General features: G+C 35.1%; 1 protein-coding gene across 2 annotated transcripts; it reads left to right on the top strand.

The window, feature by feature from the left end:
* The first annotated feature begins 12,984 nt into the window (after positions 1-12,984).
* On the top strand, positions 12,985-21,551 carry cxcl12a (chemokine (C-X-C motif) ligand 12a (stromal cell-derived factor 1)). Of its 2 annotated transcripts, none has more exons than XM_066692856.1 (4): positions 12,985-13,132; positions 15,182-15,299; positions 17,151-17,234; positions 18,356-21,551. In XM_066692856.1, the coding sequence occupies exons 1-4, from the start codon at positions 13,066-13,068 to the stop codon at positions 18,384-18,386; spliced, it is 300 nt and encodes a 99-aa protein (XP_066548953.1). In that variant the 5' UTR covers positions 12,985-13,065; the 3' UTR covers positions 18,387-21,551. The 2 variants fall into 2 exon arrangements, with proteins under 2 accessions (XP_066548953.1, XP_066548954.1); XM_066692857.1 differs by having other exon boundaries at positions 17,151-17,258.
* Positions 21,552-22,389: the final 838 nt, after the last annotated feature.

The raw sequence follows: 22,389 nt of genomic DNA, 5'->3' as shown, positions 1-22,389 counted from the left end.
GGTTTAACTTTGTTTGTAACCTATAGGATAAGGACCTGGCCTCACAGTGGACTGGAATCATTAAGGTTAAAGAGGGCACTTATTTATTGCTCTCTCTGTGATTGTAAGATCAAAGAGCACCTACAGAGAGGCAAATTGGTGCTAAGTGGACAACCTCCTGTGGATTATTGGCCTTTCCATCATGATAAGATTATGGGGATCTGGTTAAGATTTTATGGAACTGAACCGCAAAACCATACACATTCCTGCCCATGCTGAAGTGTTGATTCATGTATTGTCTCCTAACACACAGCGCGCGTTGTTCGTCAGCCAAACACAAATGTAGATCCCTGTGTGAGTGTTTTTTTTAGACATAATCCTGTTTTCTGCTATTCCAGAAGCCCGAGCGATTTTTATTTTAGGTTGTCTCTTATATGAACAAAATTCTGAGAAAGATTTTCATGTAGGGGGGTAGTTATAGTTAATTATTATTTGGACCTGGAGGTATTTAATATATATTTGTTAGCTATCGTATGGAGTCTCAGATCAGTGAAGCCACAAAACAAGTTTATTTATCTGCTGCTTGCATACAATTGAGAACGATAGCTGCATACAATAATAACCTGTTATTGGTGAAATGGTGGAATTATTACTTGTTTTTATTACACATAAGTAATACTTGGAAAAATGTATGTTTTTCTTAGGGGATACATAAAAAATGCAGAAAATTATCAATTGACCATAACGGTCAGTGATTCTCAATGTGTTAAAAGAAAGTTATGGAAGCTCACAGGACCTCTAACGAAAAGTATTTTTATAAAGTCTCTAGCGTTTAAATATAGGAAAAACTAAACCTAAAACAGTGCATTAAAACAGATCTAGTGGAACAGGAGTGCCCTGCAATACGTGTTATCTCCACAATTATTTTGACAGGTTTTTCTTTGAGTTGGTATAAGCCTGGAAACGTCCATACTTAAGATTTTACGGCAGATATTATGTTGTTGTAAATTGTGTTGTATTACATTATTTTATATACCCTAATGATGACATAATGTTAAACAAGCACATTTGCAAATGAACAGATTAACAGCAATAAAGAGATTAAACATGTTCTATGCATCTCCAGAGGATCAATTTATATTCGGAGCGGCTGATGTTGCTTCATGCATCTTGTGCCGTACCGAGAGACAGAAAATCTCCCTGGAGTTAACGAAGACCAGAATGTAACTCTCCGGCTAATCAAACGCAGCTTTGGAAACAGCCGGCATTGGGTGAGCTTCTCATCTTTCTCACAGGCAGAGTCAGAGTTCACTTTACATATCGGAGCAACTTTGGCATTTGGCACACAAAATAGGAAATGCAAAGAAAAACAATGGCTCTAACCAAACAACAAAAAAAGATGGTCTTTGTTTTTAGAACCAGAGCTCAGAGGTTTGTATTTATGTTTTAAAGTGTGCAGCTCAGGAACTGGTCAGAAACATGGCAAAACAGATTGGAGCTCTGTGATGAAGACAGACACTTATATAAATATTGGCCAACATATGGTAGTCAACAGGACCCAATGAATCAGAATGGTAATTAACATACAGGGAAAATAAACTGCAACACAGAATACAGCCCATGGGTATATGCATTCCCTCTGTATTTCAGAGTCTAGGGGGGTATTGCTGATGGATATATAGTCTTTAGATCTACATGTGGGATATATCACTTTTGTATTGCAAATGGACTTTTTAAAGATTAAAATATACATTTACAGACTGGTATTTAGGGTTATTATTATTATGTATATTTCTTTGACTTCTAGGGCCGGATTAAATCAAAACTTTGACCCACCCGCTAATAGAAAACATCAACACTGTACTCAGTTGCAGCTTCATTTTTAATAAGATGCCACTTTCTTCTAATCATAAATGCAACCACTACTATGTATAGATTTTCTCTATGTAGTTTTCTATTAGCAGGTGGGTCAAAGTTTTGATTTAATCTGGCCCCTAATGTAAATTCAGGGACAAATCTTTATTTTTTTATTGTTTAGAGTTTTTTGTTTTGTTATTTTTGGTGTAAATGTTTCATTTTGTTCTGTAAATGTATGTCTTTTATCTATGTTGGTAACTAACATCAATCCTTAGAGAACTACTAGGCATCGTAATTTTACAATGACATTTCACAGATTCGTAAATCCATGCCACAGCCAATTATTGTCCTCTCCTGAAGCCTTTGCATTTCTTCAAACAGACATGCTTGACTGCTAATCTTAAAAAATGTAGAGCAGTGCATGCAAATCTAGATTTATAGTGTCAACACAGACGCAGCTTGTAAATAAACCTGTCAGGAAGACCGGTTATGTGATGATACTGGTAACTCCCTTTGGGAGCATGTCACCTTTCATATCAGATTTTATAAAAACAGAGATTATAGACACAGACCCCTTTGAGCTTTGCTGTTTCAAGAGACATTTTAATTCGAATGTGACACCTCAAAAGGGGCATTCTGTCAACACAGGGTCCTAATATAGCCAAACAGACTTGTCTTACATTATTAACACAACTAAATGGTTGTTTTGTTAGATTCTATTCTATGTTTTTTCTAAATGTTTGTCCCTATTCATCCCTCTTTTATAACTTAAATGTCAGTTCACATTCATGTTTGTTGGTGCCATTACAATACACCTTATAAATTAAACTGCCATTTAATTAATTTCAGCATTCAACTTAAAAGTAACTGCCAGTTTGCTTTTACCAGTTAACTGCCAAGATACATTTTGAGGAATAAAACCGGGGTCTATGAATGCCATTTCAATGATTTCTAGTATTTGTATTCCTAAAAGCAGCTGAAGTGAGAATTTATTTATATCCTGTGTTAATATTCTTTAGCTTTTTGATAAAAAACAAAAAATATATATCCAATCTTACCAAAATACTGATATTTTCTTAGTGGAAACACTTAGAAGACTTAATAATCTTGCCATTAATGAAGATATCATATTTAAAAACTACATAAAAAAGCAAAATAGATATTTTGTTATTACATACCTGAAATGTAAGTTTCTGCATTTTGCCAGTGGAGGGTGCTAATTTACATGGTAATTTATACAAAATAATTATTATTAAGTATAACAGCTATTATTTTTGAAAGAGCTGCAGCATTAAAAATATTGAAAAGTCACCACGTGAGTCGGCTTAACGTGAAGAAGCTGTGTGTGTCAGCGTGCATGCATTGCACATAGAGAATATTTACATAGTAGTTTGGAGTGGAAAGCCTGAAAAACAAAAAAAAATCTGTCATCTTCAGTTCTTTGTGATTCACAGATGCATGAAGACAGATACTTAAGTGCTCTGCTTTGTTTGACTTGCTCCTCATTTTACCTCCGGGTTTACCCCATGCTTTGCCTTGCTCTGCTGATCTTGCGCCCCTGTGAACCTCAGCTCGATTGTCAGCAATACTTCAATACCTTCTGGACAAGAACACCAAAGGGCTAATATCCTGCAGGTTCTCACTCTGCCACAGCTGACAAAAAACGAGATCTGCTGCATAACTCTTTTTAGGTTATGTATAGAAGTCTCCTTACTGAATGAATTAACTGAGGTTTACATGAGAAGTTGTTTTGTTTTTGTTATAAAACAAGAGGTTTGTTTCTTATAATGTGAGGATTTCTGTGGTCGCATTGTTTATGAAAATGATTTTGCTTATATTTTAAGCCTATCTAAAGTAGAACAGTTTTAAAGATTAGACATGAGAGATTTTATGCCCTTGGGTTAAAATGGGAGAGACCTCCTTCCCTTGGATTTATCCGCAGCTGTTTTCCTGAAGGTGATACATGCATCAAATTGTTCTGTTTAATCATCAGTGGTGGGGTGTCTTTAGTGGGAGGATTGTGTGGTACAGAATTTGAGAAACATCATACTAAATGGACTTTAAATCACAAGAGAGCACAGTCACGACAGAATAAATGAGGGAAAGTAGCATGTGCTGTATCTCCTTTACTTGTTGCCTTTGATAACAGATGTTTAAAGGATCTTTGTGAAATGAATTTATGTATTCTTCTTTGTCCTAGTAGTGGATAATGGAACATTCTTGATTTCACATGTAATTGTGTTATACAACCCCTGAGGAATAACTATGAAATAATCCCCAATAATTGTTGTCTACGTAATTATTTGGTGTAAGGATTATGGAATATAAGGCAGATATATTCATTTTACCACTCAGCAATTTAAAAAGGTAACATTATAAGTCCACCAAAATAAAATACCAAATATTTTAAAGTTTAGATGCAAGTGCTATACTTGAGTTGCTATTACAGAGTTATTGAGGACACATACTTGTTTTGCGTTTTTTAGCAAACTTGTTATGTGTTTCCAGCTTCCCTTTTGGAGGATGCAGAGCGCTTATTTGGAAGCAATGTCATCACACGTGAGGAGTGAGTGTTAAAGAAGCATATCATTTACTTTGGGAGCTGTTTTTTCTTCCATTCTATAGACCCTTCAGATGTTGCATTCCTTTGGATTTGTTGGTACTGACTGATATCGTCATAGGAGAGCTTACAGACATTCAGCTACCCCTAACCTCACACCCCAACCTCTCCCCCTCCTTCATTGCTGATGACTTTTGTTTTCACCAGGTGGCAACCCTACACCCACAGTGTTGACTTTGCACAGATCACAAACAAACTCGAGGATTCCCTGAGAAGATGCATTTCATTCTGCCAGGGCACAACAGTAGAAATGGCCTCAAATCAGAAAGCTATAATTAGGACATCAGTTTCTGCGGGGAATTGGGGAAACAGGAAGCAGGAATTTGGAGAGTGTTAAAAGGCATGATTTTCGAATCTATAATGCGATATAAAGAAAGGAAAAGGAGCGCTCTTGTCCTGTGAGCTTTGGCTTTGCCAGAGGAACCATGTCATGGAAACATCCTATCAATATGGGCATGGTACGGGTCACTTGCAATGACCATAAAAGGAGTAATGCTGTCTCACAGATATGTCCGAGGACACTTGGGATTAGGTTTGTTTATGTCAATCATACTTACTCTTATCTGTCTGCTGATGGGGAAATTATAATTTTGTCAAATTAATCCCACTACGTTGCAATTTAAAATCAATAAACAGCATCTACTAAAGGCTGAATGCTAAGTTCCTGAAACAATGCTATGTTACTCTGCCAACTTCCTCAGGATTTACTGAAACATTACTTTAGACTTGAGCCAGTAGCTTGAGCAGAATTAAGCAGTGAAGGTCGGTGATTCAGAACTCCCAAGATGATCTGCTAAGATAATACGGACAATCTCGGGAGAACGTCATAAAGCAATTTGAACGCATAGTGAAAGTATACCGCTGTTCTCTATCCATCAATGTTCAGAAAATGAAATTCTAAGATTGTAGCTCAAGTGTTCTCATGGTTTTCCATAGTCAAGTCCCTTCTTTGCCATGGTGTCTTCTTATATTCATCATTCTAGAACACTGTAGGTGCTATCAACTACCTTTCCTAAAGAAAAGACCAAGCTTTGATCAAGAAAGAAATCATTTTAGGAACCATAAAACAATGTCAAGGCTTCAAAGCTGCTGTCTTTTCTTTGGTCACAGTCATAACAGTATCTTGCAGTGCTCTTTATTTTTTTACTCCAGTTTGTATTTATGTTTAACATACTGCCTTACCATCTGTTCACTTCGGGCTTGTATAGAACGCTGCTCAGTGTGAGGGTCAATCTAAATGTCACACAGAAGTAGGCAGAGGACCACGGACAAAGGCTTGGCCTAACAGCCTCCACTGCTTCAAAAGTGACAATTAAGACACAACAGTGCCCGATCAGGCTCTGATGGTTCACTGGACTTTCATTCTTCAGGTGATCTATACATACTTTAATGCTGGCAACATGGCTTCTCCAATAATGTGTGCAACCATCCAGACACAGAGAACCACGGCAGAGTGCAGTGCCACATGGGATCTCGCAGGTTCAATGGAAGATCACATGAGAGAATGCATTTGAAGAATGTGCTGTTTTTCCTTCCTTGATTCTTTTCCCTAGTACTTTAAACTAACAATGCTTATATCATGGTTTATGCGGCTATAGTCTATAAGTAAGATGTATGCCATTCCTCCAAATTTACAATGTTTAAAACTTGAACATGTTAAACTTTCCAAATGATGACGGATTTCAAAAGCCATGTCTGTTCTTTCGGGGTTTTGGGATATTCTGCATCATACCTTCCTGGATAGTGGACATACTACAAATTCATTGTATTTGTCTTCCCTGCGGCAACTCGAGTCATTATCATCAAGTCAAGTCATCAATTTCCATAGACAACATGAAGTGTTGCTGTGTTCATGGTTATTTTCACGGTGTTATTTTCCTTTCCAACAAGAGGAGATTAATGCGCAATAGAGATTGTTAAACAGTGAAAAAATCTGTAATCTGCAAATTTGACCCATATATAAAATCTTACGAAAAGTTGATGGTTCTGAGATGTACACTATAGCCACTCTTCTTATATTTCTCAAAGACAACTGAGTACGTCAGCTCTCCTTTACTTGTTTGTGCATTATATAAATATTTAAACTTAATCTTAAAGCTACACCTGTAAAGCAGATTTGTTTTTTCGCAATTAAAAAGTATTCTGTATGTCACATCAGCATTAAAGAGCTCCTTAGGTGCTGAGTGGGGTCTCCAAATTGTTTTTACAGTATACTATAAAATGGATATTGCATTATATACACTATAGCAACATGAAAAGAAGTATACATTTTTAGAACTGTGTGTGTTTTCCTTAAAAGGCATATTCATATTTCTCATCGATCAAGCTGTGAAAAATGTTATGCATATAGATATTAGTGAGTAATCCAATACTTAGTGCCATCTTTATTCAGAATTTACATCCGGAAATGTGTGGTATGATCAACGTTTCACTGAAACTATTTCACATCTGGATTATATTTGAAAACATTGCAAAAGGCTGAAAACTTCCAGTAAGACTTCTGCTTTGAAGAGTTCACAGGGAAGCATTGGGCTGTCATGTTTGCAGAATGCGGTGACAAATTACCCTTGTTGAATTGACGAATGCATAATGAGAACTCTTAAAAATACCCACAACCAAGAGAATCCTTGAAATGGGGCTCTTGGGTTAATCACCCAATGATATACTTTAAGCCCCAAATTAAATATGAACATAAAATCACACTACAATTTGTGGTTGCCTTCTGTAAAGATTGAAAGCTGTGTTGTTCAGGACTGGTTTGTGAGTTCTGACTGCATCACCAATATATTTCCCCTTTTCTGTCTTTTTGTATTTGAGATTTTAGAGGGTCTTCCAGTCAAGTGCAAGTCAATATGCAATGTCTTGAAATACAAGCGCCTCAGATGGACTAGTTTATAAAACTCACTCACAAGTTTCGGTGGAGTTTTCAGACATGCCCCCTAAATATGAATCAATATTGATATTTTTTCAGATCACTGAATATCCATCTACATTGCATAATCATTATGCAATGTGGGCTGATATGTGGCTGAATGTCAATGTTTGTTCAATGGTAAAAATGCGTGACGTATACGAGAGTTGTTTAGATGCTGATTACTGTGTGAAAAGGAAGAGGCGACGTGGTGAAGACAGAACAGTGAGCTAGTAGTAACAGGTACACTTGTACTTTATTGAGCAATACTGGTACGACAGAAAGATCTCATTGTTTACTTTCTGGCACAGATTAGGGAACCCAGTTTTTTGGTTGTTCGTTTCCAGATACCATCTCACTTTAACCGCAAATCAGTTAAAGCAATAGAGGAAGGTTATATAATTCCTGGGAATCATAATTGGTGCCAGAAAATGTAATTTAACCATTTAAAATCGATTATCTTTGATATTAATTTGACAGGAAAAAGTCTTGGAGACAAGAGATAAAACTGTCACCTATTTTGAAGGGAAATTATATATATATATATATATATATATATATATATATATATATATATATATATATATGGCAAGAGGTGTTTCAGAGGATATTATCTGGTGTGTAAAAATGTGTAAGCATTAATTAACTTGGTGTAGACACAAGATGACTAATTGTTTTTCTCATAGGTCTGCCGAAATTCTTTTATATGTATGTATTTTTGAAGAGAGAACAAATTGGAAGAAAAGCAAACAGGTGTAATTATGTACAAAAGTTGCATAAGCTAAGACCACACACGCTAAAATGTGCTAAAATGATCCACGTTAATATGTTTATTGAAATATTCAATCATCTCTTTTCTGGGGGGCAAGATTTGAAGTCTGACATAAAAGTGCTACAAAAATATTCATCTGATGAGAACTTACATGTTACAAAAGTATTCTGGGCAGGGAAATCCTCAGTGTCTGTGCTGAGGCGTAGGTAGGGAGGGGGTCATTTTCCATTTTGAATGAATGGTCTGAACTGTGTTAATGGAATTAAGGGATCATGTTGAGTTTCAGGATTTCATCAAATGATGGTGAATGTGCCAGCCAGGCCAAACATAATGCTTCTCAACCAATGTTCAAGGGCTCTAGCCAAAGATGAAACTATCACAGGGCACTTCTAATTCTTCCATTCGTTATACGGTCTCCACTCAAATTTGCCTGTCTGCCAATTTGATTTCTAAATAGACCTTAGTTCAAATGAAGAGCATGTGGATTTGTTTTTACCAGATATCCATATGTACGCTCTCCTGCAGCTGTAACAATTTTACAGGTCTAGAATCAGAACATACAGAAAGAGACCCCCATCTGTTTGTTTAATTCTCTTTTACTTATAAATATCTGGCAGGAAACTGTTAGGGTAGCTTTGATTAAGTCACATATCATTTTAAATGTAGAACCCCCCAGTAATCTCCATACTAAGATATTTCAAAGATAATTATTATTTAATACATATAAATGTAATACTGTAAAACAAATATATTTATATATTTGCTTCTGGATGCTTGAATCTATTATAATGTTATGCAGACTAATCACAGTCCATCACATTGGTAGTTTATTGGAGCGAGTTGCACTGTGGTAATAATCCATTTCGGTTGGCATCTTACATGTCCAAAGTGTTTGTAACCTTTTCAAAGCATTTTGGATTGAATAGATAAGAATGTATTGATACATTCAGGCACAACTGTACATCTATCTGGCTATGTACTTGCTTGTGAAGAGCACTGGCAGGAAAGGCTAGAAATGTAGGGAGAAATCTGATAGCCGTGGTGATTCAAAATGGCAGAAAAGGGTTCTCTGCTTTGGACACTGGTTGGAATTATGTTAAACTTTGCTGTGGTTTTCAAACTGAGAAATGCTTTTAATATGCATATGCAAACACATTTGGATTGATTTGCAGACACCAGTGAAATGTGGTGTATTTTGTGTTAATTGTATTTCCCCTATAAAACCTCTGCCTGACCTCCAGGGTAGACAAGCCTCTAAATGCAACAGTGCAGCCGAAAGCCAGAGATTAATATCGACTGTACAGTATAACCATAGAATTAGAATTAGAAGTAATTTCTTTCATGTGTAGCTCGTTATTACAAATTCCTAGAGAGTGAGCTGTCCAATGACATTCAACTGCTATATTTGTATCCTTAATATCACTTTCAGTTAATCAGATTGTAGAATACAGGGCGATACCATTTAAAAAAAAACTAAATTCCACATTCTGATCTGACTTCTTTTGCCAATGAAACTTTACCTCTGAAATGGTCCGTTCCCGAGTCATTAGCAGCATGGCTGTTAGGGGCCGGCTACATTTCTAAAGGCCATCAGAGCCAAAAGCAGCGGTGGCATATTTGTGCCTCACACCTCTGAATGAGGCTGAGAGGCTTAAAGAATTCTTGCCTTTGTGAGATAATAGAATTAGAATAAAAGATTCAGTGCACTCATCGATTATAAAATCGGTTTAAAAAGAGAAAAACATGTCAAAAGGTGCGCGGGAGAGCTGTGCTTTCATTTGCAGAATATGTAACAGTTAAATAATGTTTGTTATTTTTTGTTTGTTTCTTATAAAATAATGTACATAAAAAAGATTTATCTCAGTATTTTCTTTTATGCAATGAGATCATTATGTTGAGATTTTCTGAAGCAGTTACATGGAATATGTGTGTGTGGGCTAATTTCCTAAATATTTGCATTTACAAAGATGATTATTAACATTTAGTAGTAGAAGTAGTAATTATAGTTGTAGTAGTCATTGTAATACTAGCTGTAATTGTGCTAGCTGTAATCTCTGTAATCAGTAATAGCAGTATTATTATTTGTAACAACAATACTCAATTATTTATTTAACACATTTTACACTAATAGATGTGATATTTTCCAGCACAAACCCTTTTGTTACATTGATGAACATTGTTTGAGGCGAAAATCTAGAACAAAACACTCATCATTCAAATGGTAACACAGGAACTGCCAGCGTCTCTGACTGCGCCTGATTGTATAATTAATGTCACATTCTCCGCAGCATCTGCTTGTAAACAAATGCCCTGATCTGGTTTTCTTTCTCAGTGGCAAGCCACCAGAGGCCTGACTAGACTGCAGACATGAAGCCTAGTCGTCACCTGTGGAGGGTATCAAAAAAAGCGATCTGGTGCTGAAGAAAGGAATGAGCACAACATTAACTGATAACAGAACAGATTTCCCTCCTGGATTGTCTGTTTGGAAAGCCTGAAAATTTCCTTCAGATGAACTTTGTAAACAATCTAAAGATCAGCGGCAATGGCAGGCCTGAAAGACAGTTTGTGATAAGTCGCATTTCACTTTATTGGCATGTGCCTTTGTTCATTTCAAAAGCTTGTATAAATCTGTGGGGCATTAACAAGATTTACTTTTGGATAAGACTACAAAATATACAACAATAGACACTCTTCTATGACATAGCTGTTCTTCTTCAAGGCAGTGGAACATTTGAAATCTGGCTTTATTAAGGTTAATTATTAAGTTTAATTTGGATGCCAAGGTATCTGCTTTAACATAGCTTTTGCTAGAAGGTAACACAATTTTTTTCTTTTAAGCACAGGAGAATACTTAGAACACTGACAATTGATCATATAAATACCAAATGCACTCAAAATTGTACTGAAACATAACTAAAAAGTATATTATGTCTATACCTACATGTATCCATGTATTTATTTAGTGCATGTGCTTTCAGATCTCACTTAATAGTGATGCTGTACAGATACAGTTTTCTACCTACACATGGCTGGGCATTAATAACAGTCTGTACTCCAAAGAGGATGGCAATTTGTGGAGACTTAGAACTTACCAGGAAAAAAAGGGGGTTTTAGTGAAACCTTATACCAAGCCATCAAACATTGCCCTTTCCCCTTATGTGTGATACAAGTGGTTGTGCTGTCACCAGGGTCAAAAGAAACGTGCAGGGATTTTTTTCTCGTGGTTTAACTGTGAGCGCGTCTGCAGAGTCTCAATCTGAGTGCGAATTTTCCCACCATTGGCTCTGACATGCTAACAAAATACACCTCACTACAAAGGGAACAGACCTGCATGGAACCGTATTGGAAACACTTTGTTATGGATGAAAATGGGGAGCACATTTGGAGCTCACAGTAGTAAATGTTAGAAAGTTTTCCTTAAGAGACTGTTTGTAGAAAGTATAAATGTATACATGGTCTATTTTTATTGTGGACACTAATATAATGTGATGAATGATATCGAGAACAAAATAGGGACTGAAAGCTCTGAGTGAAATCTGAGCTTTTATGTATAAGCTGAGGACTTTTCCAACTTGATAGAAAGGCCTTTTTTTAAAACTCCTCATGCTTAAAATAAACTGTGATCTTTCTTTTACCACTTATTTCTTGTCTCGTAACACAACTCACTTGCACACGTTACCATATATCAGCAAGTAAACACAAAGATTAGGTCTGCAAGCACCTTTTTAAAGGCTTTAAACGTTTGCTATGCTTGGAAAGCTTTTTATTAGTTTCCTCACATCTCTAGCTTTGTTAAAGAAAATGTCTGGCACAACACCCAGTTCTGTTCTAGTGGGCAACAGCCAATTCAGGGAAACAGATCGCACATCTGCGTCCTGTTATATACCAAAATAATTCCTCGCCATTAAGCCTTCTGCCAGATTAAACTGGAAGCCCCGATGGAAAGTTAAACCTCAAGGTAAACTTTATTGTTGTGGGACGCAAGCAGCATAAAAAACAAATGTGTATAATTTCAGTTTTGTCACACCTGTTACAGCAAACAGCATACTGCTTCTACTCCCTTTCAGAAAGCCTAATTAGTTGGTGTGATTGGTAACCAAATAAGTGCATTTTACTGGGTGGTATGCTTTCCTATGCAGTATCCTGTTCCTTCCTAATCTTTGTTTGTAATTCCCCTTGCCAGAAAACAATCCTTATTGCAATTGCAGATACTTACATTGCCCACGCTTGTTTTTTTACATTTATAAATTATATAGACTTGAAATTGTAATGCGTTGTGCGCCAAGAGCAATGTTCTTATTCTTTTAAATAATAGCAGTAATGTGTAATCATAGTTTGCTGTAGAAAAGGGGGAAATTAAGTAGAAAGTGGAAATAAATCCTAGGAAAGTCTGAACATCTGTGCTGTGCTTAAAACAGAGCATGTCTTCCTACAAAGACAAAACAGATTATTTGAAAAGGTGTAACAGTTATGCATTATGAGGCGTGAACAAGTTATTTTGTATTTATGAAGGGGCATATTTTACATTCACAATAATAAACAATGTTGTACCTTAAGATTACATTGCCCAAATACAAACCTAGTGGACAGTCCCCACAGAGATGCACTGCTACAGTAAACAATGGCAGATCAATAGTCAAATTGAGTAACATTATACTAACAGTGGGAGACTAATTTTTTTTAATAGTAAGGTCTTGGGAGTCAGGCAGTTAAAAAAGAGAAAGTTTCACCGAGACATTTACCCTTGATTCAAAGCCAAACATTTTAATAGAGGAAGTATGTCATGCCAAAGGTGATAAATCACAGCTAGGCACTCCCCTAGAAAGTGGGAGTCGCTTTCTCTCAGTAAATTTAACACTCTGCAGCGGGCTCTCGGTCACAGTTGCACTGGAGTCTTGTTGTGTGAAACCTGCTAAGCCACCCACCATGGATCTCAAAGTTATTGCAGTGGTGACTCTGCTGATGGTGACCATGTGCATTCATGTATCACACGGTAAGACTGATAAGTTCAGTTAGTTCTGCTTTCTTTGATTCAGCACAGGAGTGGAGCTGCACATGCTTGAACAGACCTATATGTGTGTCTGTCACAGAGTGCAGAGAAAGAGAGAGAAGGGTTTCTGAAAGATAAATGTTTTTCATGTCAGTTTAAATTAAACTACAGCTTCATTAAATATAGAGATGGATGGGTTTTTTTTTTTGGTGATAAAGCATTGGTTGTTATTGCTGTTTGTAATCAAAGCTTGCTGGGTTTTACTTTTTTGTACTGTGGATTTAACAAGTAGAATAACAAATATTTTACTTTATAAAGTTACTAGTACTACTACTACTAATAATAATCAAAATAAGAATAACCTGTAATCTCAATTGCTGGTATACATGATTGCAAGAACAGTACTGTGGGTCTTACATATTTTAACTAATATAAAAATGTATTTTTTTGTGTGACATAAATATTGATTTGCATATATTTTGTTTATTTCAAGATAGTTTAAATTAAAATACTGTCTAACACCTTCAGTAGCTGTGCTTCAAATTAGCCAGTAAAACAGTAAAGGCTGCATTATGTTTTCATGTATATGAGAGATATTGAGCAAGTACCAACAAATTAGGTGTGAAAACAAGATGATGATGACAAGACAGTTTTGATGGCTTACTTCAACCAGACCTTTTGTACAGCTTTTAATTACCCAGTCCTTAACATAACAAGATCGTTGGATAATGTGAGAAAATAATTTGCATGTCTCAGTAAACTATGGGATGATGGAGCCCTTTTAATCCGAGGGTAATTAGCACCGTTTCGTTTTCCTGAAAGGAGAAAATGCCAATTAAAGTTTCAAAACTGAGTAAACAGCCAAGGAATGCCATTCAAGAGCTCTTACCTCTTGGCTACAATGGGCACAATAATAGCGTTCAGAAGAAAAAAGTTACTCTGTATTGCTTTAAAATCAATTGAACACTGTGCATGGTCTCATGCTGCAAAAATAATTGTGTGTATTTAGTTCTAAAAAAAGTGCTAATCCAATTAAATGTATATTCCCAGAACATAAAAATAACCTGGGGATCATTTTTTATTGTCATCTCAGTGCATTATTGTATACATAATTGTTTCAGTAAACTAAGCTACAATTAAATACTTCCACAGCTTCAGGGTTATATAAAATGCAAAGTTGCATTACAAGTAAGTGCTGTGTTATTTTGGAAATAGCGTGATTAGAAACAATAAAACGTTTTTTGGAATACTGATACTCTTTAAGATTACACATATAATTGCAAGCACATTGAACAATGAAATAATTAAATGTCCACAGACCAAATTAATTCCCAAACTTCTTTTTAAATAAAGTGCACAAAAATAATCACTTAAATTATGTTTAGGGGGCATATTAAATAGTTTATCATGTTATCAAAGCCATTATAGATATGGTAATCATTATACACTAATGAATCATTTAGACAAAATCCCTGTTAATACCACAAAAAGTATATAGCAAATATCATGGGTTTAACAAAACATAAAGCAGAAGAAAACATGTTTCTGTACCTATGCACATACATACAGATATATGTGTGTGGTATCTTTTCTTTGTTTTTGCTTTTAGTTGAACCAAACCTGGTATTCTGTGGTCAAGTTTGCTTTGTGTGCATAAGAGACAAACAGTAGTTGCGAACTGATTAGATAAGTTGTCTTAAAGATAATAAAATGTCAGATTGCCAAATGGCTGATATGATTAAAAAGAAAACCTGGCTTTTGATGTACATATATTGTTAAGTATATTATGGTAATTTAATAGTATTAGATAAGATTATCTGACACATCAATATATATGCAATTCTAGATTCATATCTCCTTTTCAGATTCTTGCAAAGATCCAAAAATCTGTGAACTGTATGTTTAACAATGTAGAAACAAATCTAATAAATGGAATAGCATACTAACATTTCCTTTTTAAACCTGTAATATAGATTTAGATTGTAAGTGCTATGATATATCCCTGTTGCAGAGGAGGAATCTCATGCTATGTTTTTTCAATTTGCTTCCCAGCGAAGCCCTTCAGCCTGGGGGAGCGATGCTGGTGCCGATCTTCGGAGAACACCGTTCCCAAGAGCAGCATCAAGCAGCTGAAATTCCTCAACACCCCCAACTGCCCCTTTCAAGTCATGTGAGTTCACAGTTTTAAACAAAGTAGCCACTTATCGATGATGTATAATCTAATTATTTCTGTCTATAGGGTAAAAAGTGACTTGTAACGTAATATAATGGCAGTGCTGACTGTACATTATTCTCAGTTCTCAAGTGCAGCACAGACATGATGCAAAAACTTTGGAAGCACCCATGCTTTTCCTGCGCAGTCTTTTCTAAAAGAAACCATACTGTAAACGTCCAAGGGAGTCTAACTCACAGCATGGCAAAAGGTCAGTCCCTGAAACAGCATGGCAAGAGTAAACTTCCTCACAATTGACACAGGAGGCACAGTAAATGTAGGAAAGACAGCTGAACAGCAGGACCCTGGGCAAGGTCTCTTGATATCTTAAATTGTGTCGATGAGGGAAAACTGTAACCCCATCTCCATGTTTGCTGTTGGTCTTAGCTTGCTGTGAAGTAATTACTACCTGCTGTCCTCACTGAGGGCCTTTAATGTCTTCAACTCCATCAGAAAGACGTGCAGGCGAGACACTGATAAAATGTTCACAAGAAGATTAAATCATTTATTTATTTATTTATTTCTCTCTCTCTCTCTCTCTTTCTCTCTCTCTCTCTCCCAAATGAACAGTTATGTCATTGCCATATTACATATTAAATGTATTCCCACTAACGTTGTTGATATTAAGATTTCAAATTCACTTTTAGGATTTTTTTTACAATACTGAGTATGTGTAGGATACAAACTGCTTTGGATGAAGGTGCCTGCTAAATAAATTAATAAATGAATGCATGAAAAGATTATACAGGCTTTTTTATTTGACATTTCGTTGAATGTCATTAAAATTCAGCTATGTGTTGGAGACAGAAGGATGTGTTTAGTTCACAGGTTTATGAATGTGCTATCACTCACAGTTGCTAACTTAAACATGACCTTTTGGCACAAGGGTGTGAAATCCATATGCTGAATGCAACTCTTATGCCCAAACCTGACGGATTACAAATGATTTAAGAGGCGGACGATTGTTTAACATCTCCAGGCAAATCTTCACTACAGCTCTTGTTCGACAGTGCGTTTCCATAAGGGAACCAATCATCTGGCCTTTTAACTAATCCCATATTGCAAAATGATTGTGCTTTTGGGGAAAACTGCGGGGCAGCGATTATTGATATGGTACATTTGAACAGCGTGCTGGTAATCCAAACATAGTGGTGATCATATATCCTCTGATAATAATAATAATCATAAACATAATGCCTTGCCAGATCTTAGAAGAACAATAGCTTGACAGCATCTCAATCCCAAATGTGCAGGAAGCTACATGAAAAATCTCAAACCTTTAGCATTGGAAAAAAAACTAAAAACAAACAAAGGTAAAACATGTCACCACAACAACTCCTGAAATAAATGAAAGAGCTCATATTTGCAGGAGTGTCTTGTGTCTGAAGTAATTCCTTCCTATGTACTGGTTTTAAGTACAAAATACTTAAAACAAAAAATCTAAATGTTCAACAACAAAGCACAATAACAACTTTTACAAACATATGGATGTTGATTTGTTTTTTTAAATCTTTTCGAATCAGATACACTGAAATTGTGGCTACAGTCTGAATACTTTCCATGCTAGGAAATAAGTCATTCTGTACCCGCACTACACACAGGACACTCTAAAACCAGACACAGAATAAGAAAAAGCCTTTTATCTATGAACTAATCCAATCAGAGACATTCGACGAGACTAGATTTTATTATGCGGTCCTCGATTGTGCGATCAGCCCAAAAGCATAATGGAATGTAAATGATTGGTGGACACACTGACTGAATTTTAATTAAATTTTCTGTTTTCTCAACCATTTCTTTTTATGACAGTGCCACACTGAAAAACAACAAAGAAGTGTGTATTAACCCTCAAACTCTATGGCTGCAGCAATATTTAAAGAATGCTCTTAACAAGTAAGGAGAAACACTTCTTGACAAGTAAGAAAAGAGATGGTAAATACGAGAAAGACAAAATGAAATACTCTTCCTGTTTTCATGTGTAAATAATTATTTATTTTGATTTTTGGTAATTTTATGTTTTAACATATTACTTCCATCTAAATTTAAACCTGATATCCATACAAATTAAAATTTTCATAGTCCTGAACAAAAACAGCTTGAGACTCACATTTAAACTGTTAGTGTGTAAATGTGATTTAGCAAAAATTGTAACTGTTCCAAAATAGTAACTGTTTGTTACTGTTTAGTGATTATACTGTATATCACATAAAAACAGGAAACTGCATTTGAAACAAGTATTTCAAATTTTGTGTTTCTCATGTATTTCAGAGTGTGATGTATATGTTTGTACTGTAAATATATTGTGATGCCCTTCAAATACATTCTCTTATAAATTATTTTTAGAATGTTCTGTTTTGTATAAACTGGTTTTCAAAGGTTAGTACGATTAATTCATTCAGACAGCTGTTTGTAATCGTATTCCTTGCCTGAAAGACACTATGTAAATTACTGTTTAGTTTACTGCCATAGAAAAGAGAAAAGTATACAAGCCACAAATCTGTAAATATTGTTTTAAACTCACCATACTGAGGTGTGAAGGGGGTCTTATGGCTTTTATCACTTATTTTACATATGTGATAAAACTGAAGAAGAAAAATAAGTTTATTAGAAAAAGCTTTTTATGAGCTATGTGATCTCTTGTATACTATAGACCTGAATTGCACATGTACACTAGCTGAAAACTGGAGCTGTTTCAAAATATATATAGTTCAAATATACACATTTTGTGTCAATCACTATACCAATATAACTTGTATTTGGCTCAATTCCAAGTTTTTATTACACTATAAAACAGTTTTACATGCATGATATCTATGCATGAAAATGACTGATTACGCTTTATCTTTGTTTTTAATTAACAATTTGCTAAGGAGTTTGTTCAGCATTTGTCCACAATGCTGAAAGCAAATTTGTTACTGTAAGGGAGATTGAGAGGTGTCTTCAGTACATACTTGCTTATAACGATTGTTTTTATAATGATTCATTTTCCTTTACAATGTTGTTCTGTGTTTCAGAATTAAAAAAAGTAGAAGACAAGGCAATTGAGGACCTGTACAGGATTACAGCGACTTTGCCAGCCGACCATGCAGACATGTAACATATGTACTCTTTTCTGGACTGCTTGCTGTAACAGCACTTAATTGCCAAACATCCTTTGTCAGCATTAAATCTGTCCGTGGATCACTGCCACTCGTATTGACACTACTCTTATAAGTGCAATTATAAATATATTTGTATATGTATAATTTTATACAGACTTTTTAATAAGATGTAGTTAACAGAGGTGTTTGGAGTTTTGCTCTTGGAATTCTACCATGCAGTATCAAGAGGGGGTTTTCAGGCCTTTAACTCTTTGCTCAAGAAAGCGTAAAATGATCACCCATCATCTGAATGGATTCTAATCCACCACCTTTATTTTGAAAGGGAAACACTGTTAATGTTTTCATCACGTACCTTTAGTACTGCAGCAATGAATGACTATATCAAAATCTACAGACAGCATAGTCCATGTTTTAATTATCCACGCAAAAGAGTATTAGCATTACCCTTAAACTTGTGAACCCTTGCCCCTCTGAATTGCTTTAGTATTTTTAATGAATGTAATAAAATGTTCATAAAGGGGCAAGAAACTGCCAAAAGGGACAATATCAGTGGAATTATTATACAGTTATAGATTTCTATCTGACAGGTGACATTATTTAGGTCTTTCAATTAACAATTAGGTACGCTTTGATGTAGTGGGAGCCTATTGTGCCACATCAAATTAAGAAGGGCCAGTACTGAGACAGCATAATATGCTACGGGGCATTAAAAAGAGTGTTTTGTATGAGAATACAGGCAAGATAGTTTCGTTGTATACATTAACAGATGTTTCTTCCTTTTCAGAATACATTACTCAAAAATAAAAACCAAAGCAGAGGGGATAAATCTTGATTTAAGCTGAAACCAAAATATGAACAACATATTCATTTTCCATTTCCATTAGAATTATACACACATTTTTACCCCAACAAGTAAAGTGATAGAATTATTTTATATTTAAATGTCAGCATTGAAGCAGCTGAACAGTAGAATTAGTAGCAGTAGGAGTAGTAGTAGTGGTAGTAGCTGTTGTAATTGTTTTCTCCAATATAATGCACTTTATACAAATAGATATTAACTTAAAATTAAGATCACTGGGGTAAATATGATAATTCAACAGAAAACAGTTTGAGGATGATATAAAAATACCCAAACCATTTTCTCCCTACATTTTATACCGTAGTAGCAGACATTAGTAATTGACATTTTATGCCACAGTGTATTTCCAAATTAATTACATATTTTTTAAGCAGTTGCCAAAACATTTTAAAAGCACATTTTGTTTTCTACTCATTACATTTTATATGGAGCAGTAGAGATTAATTAAATTTATTTTTGTAATTGTCTTGTGTTTTTCATAAATATTTTGTTGTTCATATGGCAGTACAATATGAAGGTTTTCCCAGAATGTACTAGACTACAGTGTTTCCTTATAGATGTGTGTTACATTTTTATTGTCTGTTTCATAGGAATCTTTAAGAAAAATAATAATGTGCTGTCCAAAAACACATTATTCATGAACTATCTTTGTGAAAGTATGTCTTGTGAAATGTAAACTGTAAACCATTAAAAAAAAAAAAAACTCAGACGAGATTACATTCCATAAATGTTTTAATAATTACATTAGGCATAATCTGATAAACAACTGTCACGTGAATCATGGCTCTAAATTACGTATCATTTTAATAATCTTAAGACATTTAACTTTTGGTCTTCAGAAATGATAATATTGATATTTCCATATAAAATACTAGTTTCTGATGTGTTGTGGGACCCAAGTTCAGCCACAGAAATGACAGTGCTCTGTTATTACAATCATGTAATATCTAAATATGTAGCACTATTTAACAGTAATTAACAAAAAGCTAACTGACTTTTCCCCAGATACCACAAATTGAGGTGATGGGTGGTGCTGTATAAACAGCTTCTGCATGATGAATGGATGAACTATAACTGTATTCTGTCATATTTGTCAGACATTAGGAATCTTTTCAAACTGTCAAGCATCTGTGTATCAGATGTGTGCCAAAAGTAGTTTAGCATTCCAAATTCTTATTATAACAATCTGAACACAAACATTTCAGGAGAAGTTCAATGCCAGACTAAGGCCAGAAGGCCACGTGGGTTGATAGAACCCTGAAAAAAATAATCTTGTAATTATGTTTTTTCAGTAAATACTTTTTCTTACATTTTTACTTTGCTATAATGCTTTCGTTTTCTTTTTGCCTTGCTTATGTAAACTGTGGTGTTCCAGTCCGATTCAGTGAATCAGACAACTGTTTATCAGAAGCGCAGCCTGCAGGCACATAGATCAGAGAGAAACACAGGGATTTTAGAGAGGTATTTAGATGGGATTTGATCACTGTATGAGAATGGTGCTCTGCTCAGCTTCACACCACATAACGAGAAACTGAAATCAATGAAACTAACAAAACGGCATTTTTGCAAAAGTTTATAAATTCTGTGATTCTTTAGAATAATGATAAACAGAGATCTATTAGGCTCAGAGCATTTTTCATTCGCTTCCCTAATGACAAGAAACAGTCTCTGCATGGTGAATTGTTTATGCACTAGTTAAAAAGCCAAATATATGTGTGTGCTACATCTGGATCGCGCTATTAAAATCATATCAAAATGTTCCACTTTTTTGGCAAGAAAAGTGTACATAAGCCATGCAGGACGTTGACCATGAGATTAAGTAAATATGTTGTCATCATACATCAGGATCACTTGACCAAAACATAAACAGGCCAGCAATATGACCATAGGCATTGTAATGAAAACTTAGACTGAGAGGCAAATATCATATTCTGAAGGGGATTTTATTACCTGGCACCTTTTTTTTTAACAAATATTGATAACAGTTATTGTTGCCACAGTGAGTTTTCAATGCAAAGATGATTGTTTTACTGTATATCATTTGTTCAATATTGATGAATGCTTATGTGCTTATATTTCTCCCACACAATGTGAAGAAAACTGTAACTCTTTTATGGCAGCTTACTCTATACGTATACTACATCTTTGATGTTTTGTTTAGCTTTTTAACCATCACTGTTCGTATACAGACAAGCATTAATACTTTTGTTTCAATTCACTTTGTAATTTTTCAATAAAATGTTAAAAGAATACTGTTGTTTTTCATTATTATGTTAAAGGTTGTGTTTCTATCTAATTTATCTTTTCTATACCCGCCTTTTATTATACAGAGAAATGTTGATATACATGAACATAGTGCATTAATATAGTTTTTGTTGATGAAATACATTACATCCATAAATCACTCCAAGTATGTCCCAAGTTCCTATAGACTAGGTTTGTACCTCTGACTCAGATTTTACTCAAGGAAATTTTGTTTGTGTTTGGAAGTTCAATAAAACAGAGAAAGGAAGTGGCATCATGTTTCACTCGGGAAATGCAGCCACTATTATGTTTAAGTGCTTCGAGTCCAGAGATTTGAAATGTTTGGGGGGTGAATAAAGGGTCTATTCAATCCAAGTTAAAGCACTGCATTAGCTTACATTTTTCTGACTGAAATTTACCAAACTTGTTTAAAGTCCAGCTGGTTTGAAAGCAAACAAACTGGTTTTGGGATTTAAATAAACCAAAATGTCTGTAATATGTCTGTCTGTCTGTCTGTCTGTCTGTCTGTCTGTCTGTCTGTCTGTCTATCTATCTAATGGGGTACCCCAATGCCTTTGTGCACTTTTCTGTCCTGGATGAAATTTCAATCGCTTACAATTTCAGCTGGAATAATAATAATTAAAAAAATAAAACTCAGGGGGTGTTCTAGGACCAGGGCTGAGAACCACTGGGTTACTCTGTGTATGAAAACAAAATGTGTTTTATTGGCTTTAATCTGAACACTGAAAAACACTGCTTACATTCATATTATGTAACCACAGAGCTGACCTCTACCAGTAACCATCAAACTTTTTGATATCAAAACACTTTGAAATTTTCAAAA

Source organism: Amia ocellicauda, chromosome 20 (genome assembly GCF_036373705.1).
Source record: "Amia ocellicauda isolate fAmiCal2 chromosome 20, fAmiCal2.hap1, whole genome shotgun sequence".
Classification (NCBI taxonomy): Eukaryota; Metazoa; Chordata; class Actinopteri; order Amiiformes; family Amiidae; genus Amia; species Amia ocellicauda.
This window is presented reverse-complemented; position numbering and strand designations above follow the sequence as displayed.

What these genes read in the sequence shown, in the direction of transcription:
- cxcl12a (XM_066692856.1), top strand. Translation starts at nt 13,066, where the DNA reads ATGGATCTCAAAGTTATTGCAGTGGTGACTCTGCTGATGGTGACCATG. An exon ending in AACTGCCCCTTTCAAGTCAT is followed by an intron (nt 15,300 to 17,150) that starts GTGAGTTCACAG and finishes TTTTTATGACAG; the next exon opens with TGCCACACTGAAAAACAACA. An exon ending in TTAAAGAATGCTCTTAACAA is followed by an intron (nt 17,235 to 18,355) that starts GTAAGGAGAAAC and finishes TCTGTGTTTCAG; the next exon opens with AATTAAAAAAAGTAGAAGAC.